The 14,060-nt window shown below is 42.7% G+C and overlaps 1 protein-coding gene across 2 annotated transcripts in view; it reads right to left on the bottom strand.

The window, feature by feature from the left end:
- Positions 1-14,060, bottom strand: part of galnt9 (polypeptide N-acetylgalactosaminyltransferase 9) — a 67,016-nt gene that overhangs the window by 15,292 nt on the left and 37,664 nt on the right. For both annotated transcript variants that reach the window (XM_023812286.2, XM_023812287.2), the window contains 2 exons: positions 5,313-5,510; positions 1,042-1,159 (listed from right to left, as the gene is read on the bottom strand). In XM_023812286.2, coding sequence (XP_023668054.1) covers positions 1,042-1,159; positions 5,313-5,510 — 316 coding nt within the window. The remainder of the gene's footprint in view (positions 1-1,041; positions 1,160-5,312; positions 5,511-14,060) is intronic.

The raw sequence follows: 14,060 nt of genomic DNA, 5'->3' as shown, positions 1-14,060 counted from the left end.
GGAGTCTTTCCACCCTCTTTACAGAGGTCAGGGTGTAATATTCTTTCTCCCCAAATGGGGATTTCCTTTCATTTCTTGCCCTCTGAGAAGTGAAATGTAACATACTCCAAGAATGCTGTACTGTATTCGGCTAGAGTGGGATAAATTCTCCAACATACCCTCATCTTACAAATTTCTCACTTTCAGGATATTACATAATGTACACTATTTGAGTAGAGTAAACATACTAAATTAGCATTTAAAAACCCGCAGGCTTTCTTAGTAATACTCCTCAGCGCTGGCAGAGTTCAGAGATCTTCTGTGGACCCTTTGGTTTAACTCGCACGATGCAAAATATCAACTTCTTAATGAAACGTCCCCAACTCCCAAAGAGGTCTCTTAAACCTTACCTGCTGGGGGTGTCTACAACTCTGGGCCATTTTAGAATTTACAAAGTCACGTCATGCCACTTAAAAAAGAATTGCTGTTTTTATTAAATTAGACTGGAAATATTTCTGTATATTTCTGCTATGGCTTTTGCCCCCTTTAAACACAAACTCTGAGATTATTTAAATAATTCAGCACCTGTTATTGCTTCCTTAATATTTAGACATCTATACATGACCATATGGCCATGGTTTTCAATAGCAACAGGGTGGCCAAATTAAAACACCTCAAAGGAGCACTTGGAAAAATAACATATTTCGGTTTTTGTCACCTTGAGTGACATTAAAATTTATTCCTGTTTGCTAGTTTGCTAGTCTGTGAAGAAACAATTGCAGAATTCACTAGTTAGTTCACTGGTTATTTGTACGCATTCACCCTCATACCTGTGCTAGCTGCACCCATACCTAACATGTTTTTCTCACTATCGTTAAAGTGAAGCCATTTTCTAAAACACATCAGACGTTTTCACACCCCGGCAGCTTTTAAGGTCACACTGAAATCGAGAACGCCAAGCTTCATGACACCGCCTCAGCGCCTCTGAACTGAGGCTCTAATCATACCCGTCGATGTATTTCCTTGGTTGCTCATTTGTTTGTGTTCCATGCAGGCACTCACCCTCATGCCAAGCTCAATGTTTTCTCCACCGTAGACCTCCATGCCTGGATCCAGGAGTCCGATATCCCCAAAGTACTCTCTGTCCACCACAAAGGAGCAGCCAATCATGGCTGGCGTGCTAGAAAGATTGAACGTCGGCAAAATAGCAGAAACCACAAGTCAAAATTCCACTGAAAAGTGTATAGATAATGCAGCTTCAGAATTACACCAGTCTTGCTTGTTAAATGTAAGCTCCAACTGTAAACAAACTCAAGGGTGTAACAATGTTCTGTCATCCAAAATTGAACATGTACTATTTTCTTGTTTCTAAATGACTGTGGTATAATCCTCTAATAAAGAAAGAGATGGAAGACATTCTGATGTTGTTTTTCATTCTTTATCTGTTCATTCTCGATATATAAAGACAGGACTATAATAGTAAAAGGTAAATGATGAGGGACTTGTGTGGTACGGGTGAACTGTTTATGGATACTGTACACTTGGGGGTACGTTTGAATTGAGGAACGCTCATTGATCGCTGCAACATCATCTGCACGCTCTGCTGCATTATGGATCTGAAATGATTTATGCCAATGCTGTCTGTTGTACTTTTACTTAGCAGTGATGCATCATGTTAACAGAAAGTATTTCCCCAATCATGGTAACTTTTTGTTATATATATGACACTGATCATAATCATGGTTTCACAATGAATAAAGTATGGTATGGGCAGCTGGTTTGGGCAATTTTTAGAAAAATCTACTTTTTGGCCACTGAAGTAAATGAGGTTACACACAAGGTTGTTACAGAAAAAAAGATTAAAATGTCAAGCCATCAGAACCCAAGTGGAACAGAAATTAACCAGAAAACGGGAGAACAAGCAGGGACAGTGAAGAGAGGAGCAGTGTTTGTGGATGCTAATACTAATCAGAAGGACGGCCAAAAGAAGCAGCATTTGTAGATGCTAATGCTAATGAAAATGACTCCAAAAAGGTGCAGTGTTTGTCGATGCTAATGCTAATGAGAAGGACCACAAAAGAAGCAGCATTTGTAGATGCTAATGCTAATGAAAATGACTCCAAAAAGGTGCAGTGTTTGTCGATGCTAATGCTAATGAGAAGGACCACAAAAGAAGCAGCATTTGTGAATGCTAATGCTAATGACTCCAAAAAGGTGCAGTGTTTGTGGATGCTAATGCTAATGAGAAGGACTGCAAAAAGAGCAGCTTTTGTCGATGCTAATGCTAATGAGAAGGACCACAAAAGAAGCAGCATTTGTGAATGCTAATGCTACTGAAAATGACTCCAAAAAGGTGCAGTGTTTGTGGATGCTAATGCTAATGAGAAGGACCACAAAAGAAGCAGCATTTGTGAATGCTAATGCTACTGAAAATGACTCCAAAAAGGTGCAGTGTTTGTGGATGCTAATGCTAATGAGGAGGACCACAAAAGGAGCAGCATTTGTGGATGCTAATGCTAATGACTCCAAAAAGGTGCAGTGTTTGTGGATGCTAATGCTAATGAGAAGGACCACAAAAAGTAGCAGTGTTGTGGATGCTAATGCTAAGGAGAAAGACAAAAGGTGCAGTGATTGTTTACATTTTACACAGTGCTGCAACTGTTTTGGAAACCGGGTTGTACTTATCACTGCAGCCTCCCTTTATCAGCTATGCCGTTTGGTCCATAATTAATATTTTAATGTGAGACGTTTGATGCCATAAAAAGCAAGGATGTATAGCATGAAGCACTGAGTATCAGTATACCTTGCCTGGAAACATACACACAGAATTAATATCCTTTTTTGAGTTCATTTTAGCTTTATTGACCCTAATGGTTAACTAAAATAACTTTAGTGTTCTTACTGGCAAATCAGAAAGCATAAGATTTCTTGCTGCCAAAATCACGAAGAGCATCCATACAGCTGTGCTTTGGTTTGTTTTCCATTGAATGGCAGTTTGAAGTACCGCCCAATGCACTATCTGACTAATATTTTGTTAGCTTTAGTGTTTCATCTGTTTAAATCTGTTTGCCATGCTCTATGTCCTTGGTAATGAAACAGCCATGAATCAACAACCTTGCTTACACAATCTAATCCAGGTCCCACAATAGAGAATTTGTAGATGTTCAGTCCTTCCAGTTCAATGGTAGAGTAGGAATCTAGGCCTTTAATATCTATTCTTCTCAGCACTGGAAGATGGATGGCAGTCTGGGGCTGTCTGCTTTTAATGGCCAATGTGGTGGCTCATTGTTGGTCCTGTTCTCACACCTTCTAGGTTGGGGACCAGGAGTGGGTCAGCATGGGTTTCTTCTGATTTCCACTCACAGTTCCTAAATTGCCCTTAGTGTGTGATGCACATTTTGTTGCAGACTGGTATCCTATGTAGTGTGTCCTTTGCCTGCTCTGCCCTTCTTTCCTTAGATTGGCTCCAGCCTTGTGGGGACCCTGCCTTGGATACACAGCACTGGGGAAGAGATGCAGTTACAGATGGATGGCTACACTTAAAGATCCAGACAATTAGCATATTGTGCTGCACTGGCATACCCATCAAACAACTTCTTGCAGCATTAAGATACAGATGGACAATGATCCCTGCAATCTCTCTTGAATAAAAACTGCAGTTTACCCCTATTTCAACTTGACACCCTTAATACATATTCACTTATTTCATGAATATTTCAGTACCACCAGTCATGACCCTGAATTGGACAAAATGGATAGACTGACGTATGGAGAGGCTGTGATGCCAAGCATTATAATTAACTGCAGGAAGGCAATCAATTACTCTATAGACTGACTCCCAGATCACACAAATGAGAAATCATACTGTGAAGCTTTTCTCGAGTGGGGGGCTGGGGAGGATCCTGCCTGATAATGATCGACACCCAGCAGAGAAGCTCCTCTTATGATGGTCATATGAACAAACCCAGACGCAACAGGCGAGTGCAGCTGGCGTGCAAAACGCAACCATGCCATGCAAAGCCAAAATGATTTTTCATGGTAGCAGCTGGAATTTTATTGACCCACATTCTCGACTCTTCACTTGCATAGAAACAAGAGCAGATAGGCATTGTGTGTGTATGAGTGTGTGTGGTCTACATCAAAGACAGCTCTAATTACACTCTGACCTTCAGGGGGACGCAGGAATTTGGTGCCGTACAGTACAAATCCACAGATATTGATTAGGGGTTCGCTGGAATCAGCATTGGTTTGGTTGGGATTATTGGAAGCAGATTGGACTTTCAGGCAGGTAATGAGAAGTGTGGAGGGGTTTTACAGAAAATAACAAACAGCAGCTGAGAACAACAGCAGAAAGCTATGTCGTATTTAGCCAGGTGATTTTAAAATTAGACCAGTGTTTCCCAATCCGGTCCTTGAGGACCTATAGACAGTCCATGTTTTTGCTCCCTCATTTTGTGGACTGTCTGGCAGGGTCAGGGAGGTCGGAGGGAGCAAAAACTTGGACCAACTGTGGGTCCCTGAGGACCAGATTGGGAAACACTAAATTAGACAATAAATTAAATATGAATAGAAATTCTGAGCCTAGGGTAGCACTAAAAACAGCAAAACCCTGCTTTAATTTGAACAGGCACTTCAGGAGCCAGTCATAAGCTGTCCGACAGGAGTACTCAAGCCACAGGGTAAATGCAGCATTCTGTAATCGCACTACGTTTAATGACCATGGGGTACAGTGAGGTAAAATGATTTTTCTGAGTTTAATTACAAAAACCCTCCCTTTCATCACTGGCCGTGTTTAAATTCTACTTGAGGAATCATCCGTTTCCTGTGATCTGCAGTTTATCCCAAGAAGCAGAGAACATCCTAGAAGGGACTCCAGCCAAACACAAGGTGCTCTCTCTCTCTCTCTCTCTCTCTCACTCACACACACACACACATACACACATTTGTATCCATACCTTTTTGGGGACTCTTCATTTGTTTCTATGGGAAAAACCATAATTCCAGCAATGACAACCGTGTAACCCCCACCCAGCCCTAACTTATACAAATCTTTTGGCATTTTTTAGTTTTTTGATTGCAGTGGCAGATTTTTATAAAACTGAGTTTCCCCTTAAGGGGTCCAAAAAAATGGCTCCCACAACATCCAAACATCCAAAATATCACATAGTGGGGAGTTTGGCCCAAAAAAGAATGAAGAGAGTCATAGACTGAACATGTCTGATTGAAGCGCATGTCAAAATGCTCTTCCACGAAGCGGTGAGCTGTTTTAGAATGCAGGAATTACCATGGCAGTAAAAAATGGGCATCATGGCAAAGGAGAGGGCGGAGCTCACCGGATGGGCGCGGTCTCATCGCCTTTGTCCAGCCAGTCCTGCGGGGGGATGATGTACATGCACCAGAGTCCCCAGTTGTAGCCGTGGGCTGCGTTGGCATACTGCTGCACCTCGAATGTGTTGTACTTGATGTTATCTATAGCAGGCAGGATGATTCGAGTGCGGTCCTCTTTTACTCTGGTTAAAATCGGCTCAGCCCTGGGACCCAAGAGCACAGCGAAAGCGTCAGCCCAACAAAGGAACACGAAACACATTATCCCCATTCAGGAGCGTCTGGGACATTAAATAGAAAATGGCTTATTCATTTTTCATTATCACAGCTGTTAGCGGGATTTAAATACACTTTGCATTATTGGAGTAAAGTAATTGTAATTCAGTAGTAAAACACAACATTAAATTACATTATTTTCAAAAACCATGCTTTTGATTTTTAGTATGCTTTGTTATTGGCATCCCTGGAAAAAAAGCAGTATACATTCAGAAGTAAATACTGTACTTGACATATAATGCAAGTCGTTCATAAGGAAAACACAACAGATTATGTAAGCCATGTGACCTTGCTGTGTGACCTCGGGAACGTGTACTATAGTAGCAGTAACCAGCAGCTGTGTCATCATAAATGGCTCTTATGGTAATCAGTTACATGTGCTCTCATAGGGCATCATAATTTAAAAATCACATGACCTCAAACATCAGTTATAATTACTAGTTGTGAATATGCTAAGCAGATGGTAACATATCTGGCTCGGGGTCTTTTTGAGCACATATAATTTAAAGCAAACACGTACAATAGCACTACACCAAGTGCTGTAAATGTGCTTTCAGAAACTGGTTTATTAGTACAATACATAATTCATAGTTTAAATAATGCATGATTAAAACATAGCATTTTCCAAGGCAAAATGAAGCATTACAACCTAAGTTTCACCCAAACAAAGGTTACAAGTGGCACTTTTGTGTATTAGTAGTTAAAATGCTTCAGTTTCCCACTGGACTTTACAACATGAACTTCAGTAACAGTTTGCTATTTTTCATCGTTTCTTTCTGCACTCATACTGTTCTCCTGTTTATGAAATGATTATTGTAAGATGCCCTAGCCCTTGTTAATGCCTCTAACCTGGGCACGTTAAATCCACTGGTTTCAAACTTGGCCCTGCCCCCATGGGGATGACATCATTAGGGCATCTTATTCATCCCAGGCTTAATGGGGCTCAGTAAGTCACTGGCTTTTACATAAAGCCGTGTGCAGGCAGGCAGCCACAGGGAGATGGACGACAAGAGCATCTGCCCCTGATGCAGAAAAGTGAGGGCGGAGAGACTGCATCACTGCCCAGGCCTCGGCGGGCCGGGGTGGGCCATTCAGAACCCGGTCTCTGAGCGCAATCAGCACTCCGGCCAGTGGGAGAGCTCATCCGTGCCGTCTTGGGTCATGGCTGCGACCGTATTCATTAAGAAGATCCAGTCTGATGGACAACAAAATGGGCTGAGAAAAATGGGGGCGGGGCTTGTTCTGAGAAGCAAGACTGCTGAGAATAACTACTCAGCCATCTGTGAATGAGACAGGAACACACAGGAGCCCTCCCACATCGTGACTATAGATAAGAATCCATCAGAATCCCAGTTCAAAGGACTGGCCCCATACTTGGAATACGTACCAATAGCAGAATAAGCTCCAAAAACGGAGAGTACATCATTATGTCAACCTGATGCTGAAATGAAACACTCCATATAACACAAGAGATGGCCCCCGGAGATTTATAAAAGTTACACGAGGTTGGCCAGGCCGCACAGAAAGGCCAGTGGTCAGCACTGTACACTTGATAGCCTATTTTCCCATTAGACACAGAAGGCCAGATTTCCTTCAGAAACTCACCCAGCAGTAAACAGCTTTACGGACACAAAACGCTGACAATCACATTTCAGTGGAGTCTTGTGCTATATTAAAGAAACTTGCCAGCAAGCTTTAACTAAAAAGAACAACAGGGGGGGGGGAAGTCCATTACCTAATTCACACTTCAATGCCTCATAGATTATTTCTAACAGTGTTTTTCTCAGTATATCATAGTAAGAATATGTATCACCTTTAAATGTGAGAAGAGGGGGTGTGGCCATCTCAGCAGGGTCGGGTGATGAGGGAGTCAGGTGACCAGGATTTTGCAAGTAGTCTAAATGCTGGGAATGGCCACCTGTCCATGAATCCTCAATAGTGAGTGGAAAAGCTCCCTATATGTGAGGTCCTTCACCAACATCTCAGCTGGCATCAAGGCTGCAACATGTTCCTAAAATCTTTATTAGATCTACAAAAAACTGACTCACAAACCTTGGTGTTATCTGTCATAACCAGACTTCTTCTGGCTTTTTAAGCGATGAGTTACAGATCTGTGGAACTGCTGGTAGTCATCTAAACCTATCAGATGTTTCTCTGTAGTTCAGAAACCTGTTTCTGCCACTATTAAACATCTCCTGTTACTATCTGCAGGCACTGAACGCCGTGCTTTCAAAGGCTACGATGAGAAAGGTCTACCCGCATTATGTCCTGGCCATCCTCCACACCTGAACATCTTACAAGGCGCTTTGAAGTTAAGGGTTAGATATGCAGTCGGAAGTAATTGCCAGCTGGAGACGTGGGCCTGGAGGTAGTAGAATGATGACTGTAACTGCAACCACTGTACTGACAAGGAGTGATAAATAAGAACAGCAAGCTCTCCAAAGCATCTGCACCTGGGCTCCTGCGGTTGTTTCCCCCCAGATTTCCACAAACTCCAATCGTACCTTTCAGAGTGGATCAGAACGGCCAGGGAATGGTGGGATAGATTCACAAGGCCCTGATTTACAGAGGAAATAATTAACGTCACCTCTGTCTGGTATGTTCTGATCACTAAGAGATTTGGCCTGAAAGTACTTCCTTTGTGTTCATTCAAGAATGGTTACAGCTTGGAAAACTTATGTCCCGACTGTTTAGTTCTGGAGTCATCGTTACCGTGCTGTCTCCAAGGAGTATCATTTAAGAAATGTGTCCCTATGAATTAGAACTTCACTTCCTGGTGTGTTTTTTTTTATAATATGCACTCTATTTCCCCTTTGAAGTCTCTTTTAAAAGTGTCTTTTAGAACCATAACACAACTGAGGACTAGTGATTTCACTAGGACTAATCACGTGTCCGTCATACCATGTCATTTCATTTGGGATTATGCATTTTACATATGAGATTTCAGACAAAACATTTTATCTGAATAATGTAATAAATTAATAGATATTCATTTATAAATGAACAAATATGTGTGTATAGAAGACTAATGTTACTGGATATTTATAGACTTTGAAGAAATACTCTCGTGAGAGGCTGCGAGGAAAGTAATCATTTCTGTATGGGCAGGTAAATTAGGAAATGGATTATGTTTACACAAATGTGACATGAATGCTGTTATTTGTGAATTTGTGGATAGTTAAATGGCATGGTGCAAAATAATTGATTATGTTTCTACCTGATTGGGCATATTGCTGATCGACCCTGAAGGACTGGATGAAGATCAGTCACATGCAGAGTGGTATCTCTTGGGTGATGCATATTGTGACCTTCAAGCACCTCCTCACCATTAATCCAGGATTCATCCTCCCATCCCTGAGAGCTCAGCACGCCATTAGAAACGGTGGCTTCCTCGCGGGACCCGGCGTGAAATTACAAAACATAAATCTGGGAAACAACATGGCATCACATCTGACTGATGGATCTCGTACTTCTATCGTCTCCGGCTTCTAAAACCCACTCGGCCCCTCTGCGTCTCCCTCTGCTTTTTCTGTTCCCCGAACATCAAAATGATTCCTATGTCTTTTATGCAGAAATATATCGCAGGAATGCATAATGCCGATTGCAGTGTCTCTTTGATGTTCCAACCTGCGCGTCCTTTTCTGATGCCATGGACATGAAACGGTTTTATTAACATGTACCATCTTCCCAGCCTCCCACTGCTCTGGCCCACCTCTGCCCAGCCAGTACGGTCCGGTACTGTCAGTATATAAATGAATGTGTCTCTTTGGCTATAACTTGCACCCTGAACTGGAGTCTTGGCATTTCACAATGCATTAATGTCTAGGACCCCCTCCCCACTGTTATCTGTAGGTGTCTGACCTTAGCGCACGTGCCCAAATGCTTGTTCTCTGGGATCTGTAGATGTAAAGGAGGTATCAGATAATGGCATCTAGCTTCACTCACAAATAACATTGTGGAACGACAGCTTAGCCTCTGTTCCCAGAATGAGTTTGTGCCCTTAGGCTAAATCATTAGCAGGAATGTGGAATGGCGGAAAATGGGCCGGGGAACATCATGCACTCAGCAGGAGTGCGTTGGGCTGTGTTGCTTTCTGTGTACGATCGTGTGCCGAACAATGGATGTTATGCTTATATACCTAGGAACAAGACGGCTCAAGGGCAGCTCTGACAATTCTGAGAGGAAGCGACCGATTGGAAAGCGAGCAGGACACCATCCATTACAGTGGCGCAATTACGGGGGGACTGCTTCATGGGAAAGGGCGCTAATCGCCTTTGCTGTTTCCTTTGTGCAGCACCTGTGATTTGTGGCTAATGCAGACGCTTAGGCGTGTGCACAGGCAGCCTCTGTTGGGAGTCATGTGACCGCGGTTGTGCCTATTCATTAACGCCACCTGTCCCTCAATCCCCGCGTTTAGGACAAATTGGTATGATCTGTTGTGGTTGGTGCCCAGTGACAAAGGCCAGGGTGCTCACTCCTAAGAAGGACATCGCCATGGATACTACACAACCATAGCTACAGCACAATAATCCTTCGGGGTTTTTTTTTCCTTGTCCCCTTTGGTTTCGCTATTATAGCCACCACCACCCCACCCCCCGCGGCCCGCCCCATTCCTGAAAAGGGAGACCTGATTAATGAAACCACACTTCTACTTGCTATTCATGTGTCCCAGAAGGGCCAGTCAGGTGAGCATAAGGGTTCATGTAAGTTATTTTTATCTCCTTTCTTTGTTGTGTATATGTCTCCCTCTCATATGTCTCTCACTCATATGTCTCCCTCTCATATGTCTCTCACTCATATGTCTCCCTCTCATATGTCTCTCACTCATGTCTCTCTCTCATATGTCTCTCACTCATATGTCTCTCATATGTCTCCCTCTCATGTCTCTCTCTCATATGTCTCCCTCTCATATGTCTCTCACTCTTGTCTCTCTCTCTCATATGTCTCTCACTCATATGTCTCTCTCTCATATGTCTCTCACTCATATGTCTCTCTCTCTCATATGTCTCTCATATGTCTCTCTCTCATATGTCTCCCTCTCATATGTTTCTCTCTCATATGTCTCTCTCATATGTCTCTCACTCATATGTCTCTCTCTCATATGTCTCTCTCATGTCTCTCTCTCATATGTCTCCCTCTCATGTCTCTCTCTCATATGTCTCCCTCTCATGTCTCTCTCTCATATATCTCTCTCATATGTCTCTCTCATGTCTCTCTCTCATATGTCTCCCTCTCATATGTCTCCCTCTCATATGTCTCTCTCTCATATGTCTCTCTCTCATATGTCTCCCTCTCATATGTCTCTCTCTCATATGTCTCCCTCTCATATGTCTCTCATATGTCTCTCTCTCATATGTCTCCCTCTCATATGTTTCTCTCTCATATGTCTCTCTCATATGTCTCTCACTCATATGTCTCTCTCTCATATGTCTCTCTCATGTCTCTCTCTCATATGTCTCCCTCTCATGTCTCTCTCTCATATGTCTCCCTCTCATGTCTCTCTCTCATATATCTCTCTCATATGTCTCTCTCATGTCTCTCTCTCATATGTCTCCCTCTCATATGTCTCCCTCTCATATGTCTCTCTCTCATATGTCTCTCTCTCATATGTCTCCCTCTCATATGTCTCTCTCTCATATGTCTCCCTCTCATATGTCTCTCTCTCTCATATGTCTCTCACTCATATGTCTCTCTCTCATATGTCTCTCACTCATATGTCTCTCTCTCTCATATGTCTCTCATATGTCTCTCTCTCATATGTCTCCCTCTCATATGTTTCTCTCTCATATGTCTCTCTCATATGTCTCTCACTCATATGTCTCTCTCTCATATGTCTCTCTCATGTCTCTCTCTCATATGTCTCCCTCTCATGTCTCTCTCTCATGTGTCTCCCTCTCATGTCTCTCTCTCATATATCTCTCTCATATGTCTCTCTTATGTCTCCCTCTCATATGTCTCTCTCATGTCTCCCTCTCATATGTCTCCCTCTCATATGTCTCCCTCTCATATGTCTCTCTCTCATATGTCTCCCTCTCATATGTCTCTCTCTCATGTCTCCCTCTCATATGTCTCTCTCTCATGTCTCTCTCTCATATGTCTCCCTCTCATATGTCTCCCTCTCATATGTCTCTCTCTCATATGTCTCTCTCTCATGTCTCCCTCTCATATGTCTCTCTCTCATATGTCTCTCTCTCATGTCTCTCTCTCATATGTCTCTCTCTCATGTCTCTCTCTCATATGTCTCTCTCTCATGTCTCCCTCTCTCATGTCTCCCTCTCATATGTCTCTCTCTCATATGTCTCTCTCTCATGTCTCCCTCTCATATGTCTCTCTCTCATATGTCTCTCTCTCATGTCTCTCTCTCATATGTCTCTCTCTCATGTCTCTCTCTCATATGTCTCTCTCTCATGTCTCCCTCTCATATGTCTCTCTCATGTCTCTCTCTCATATGTCTCCCTCTCATATGTCTTTCTCTCATATGTCTCCCTCTCATATGTCTCTCTCTCATAAGTCTCCCTCTCATATGTCTCTCTCTCATGTCTCTCTCTCATATGTCTCTCTCTCATATGTCTCTCTCTCATATGTCTCCCTCTCATATGTCTCTCACTCATGTCTCCCTCTCTCATGTCTCCCTCGGACGGCATTAGCACCTCCCCGCTGCCATGTGGCTCTGTCCCCGAGCAAAGCCGGCTTCTCGCTGTCACCAGCCTGCGCCTCCCTGCAGAACACAGGCTTGTCTTTATTAATAGCTCTCGGTGTGCTGTGGGGATACGTGAGGAATTTCGGATACCGACATCATAGACAGCACGCCATTATCATTATCACCAAGCTCGTGTCAGGGTGCTGGAAAATTCTAACTGGCTTTTACTGTAACGGAGGTTTGGTGGCCTACAAAATGCCCCTTTTCTGTGCCGTACAGTACTGGTGACTTGTAGGAAAAACACAAACTTAAATATTTGATATTACACTGTAGAAAAGAGCTGCAAGGTGAATATAAAAGCAGCATTCTCGGTCCTTGGTTTCTCATAGACTAAAATGAGAGCACAGCAGACCACAGAAATGATGCAGAGTTTAGGGTTCAGCCATTAAAAAATCGGGCACAATTTCAATTGGATCTAAAAACATATTTCGGGGGATCTTGCAGAAAACCCTCATCTATTCTCCATGTATTTCAAAACAGCTAGAAATAAGATAATCAGATCAACTGTTTTTGCTTCTGATCTGCACTGATTATCTGCATCCACTTCTAAGTGCTACCTTGGTCAGTGTCACAGTAGCCTGGAGCCTCTCCCAGACAGCCTGGCCACACCCTGGGCGGGATGTCAGTCTATTATAGGCCATGAATCAACTTAAGCTCTTTTGAAAAAGTTGTCTATTGCTTCAGTAGTGAAAGTTAACAGAAACAAATTGCTGCAGAATGCTGCACTATGGTAAAACTTTTATATAGACGGTTTCTTTTTTCTCCTGGGACAATACAGAAGCTGTGAGACATAACGTTCCACTTGCAAGTTGGTCTCTCTCTGATTTAATTAATCAGCTGCCATAAGTGGTTGTCTAAGCTGTCGGAAAAAGCATCTCGCAGCAGTGTAGAGGGTAACGGTCTCCGTGCTCCTCGGTCCACCTGGTGACACGTGGAGGACACCCCCAGCACGGAGAGGAACACTCTACAGGACCCCAGATGAGGATTCTTGCCAGATGCACTGAATACACAGTGGGAAAAAACAAGATAATATATGATTTCTCACTGTTTTCATTTATCTTTCTCCTTACTGTTTTCTAAATTTAAAAATGTCTTTAAAAAATTCTCCTATCTGGCCATAATGCTCTTAAATGCAACTATTCAAGGATGCTGTTGGACGCCTCGTTTATCAAGGTGATAAGACATCGGCTCTCTCTTTTCTACACACTCTGGTTCTTTAGTCTGCTCCCTGTGGATGCACTGTGATGCTCTTGTCCAGTTCGGAGTCCCCGTGGGTCCGTCTGTCACTGTTCCTTTAAATGCCACGCTGACTGTCGTCACCATGGCAATTATGTATAAAATTAAAGCCTCGCATATTTCCTGAGAATCGGTATTCTTGGGGTCAGGGGCAGAATTTTGCAAAGTTAGATATAATAGTTTCGAAAGTAGATGGTTCAGGCGTTATTCCTCAGCTGCATGTTTTATGGCCAATGTCTGAAAAGCTGTTTATAAAAGAATCTATATTCAGACGGCTAGATTAGCAAAGAAGCCAAAATAAATTTACATCCTCCCTTGCAGACATGTGCTTCATAATAAACGCACAGAAAGACTTTTTGAATTTGAATTTTACTAATTCACGCAAAGCTTAACATTTTAGCCATTAAATGGCGTTATTCAGCAGAATATGATGTTTAAAGCCTTTATCAAAGGTACGGAAGATTAGGAGTCGATTCAGTCTTTGTCAAGTGGGTTCAATTCCTGCTGTTTTATAAGAACAGTCATTTTGGGAGGGGTGAGGTTT

Source organism: Paramormyrops kingsleyae, chromosome 2, assembly GCF_048594095.1.
Source record: "Paramormyrops kingsleyae isolate MSU_618 chromosome 2, PKINGS_0.4, whole genome shotgun sequence".
In the NCBI taxonomy this organism is placed as follows: Eukaryota; Metazoa; Chordata; class Actinopteri; order Osteoglossiformes; family Mormyridae; genus Paramormyrops; species Paramormyrops kingsleyae.
This window is presented reverse-complemented; position numbering and strand designations above follow the sequence as displayed.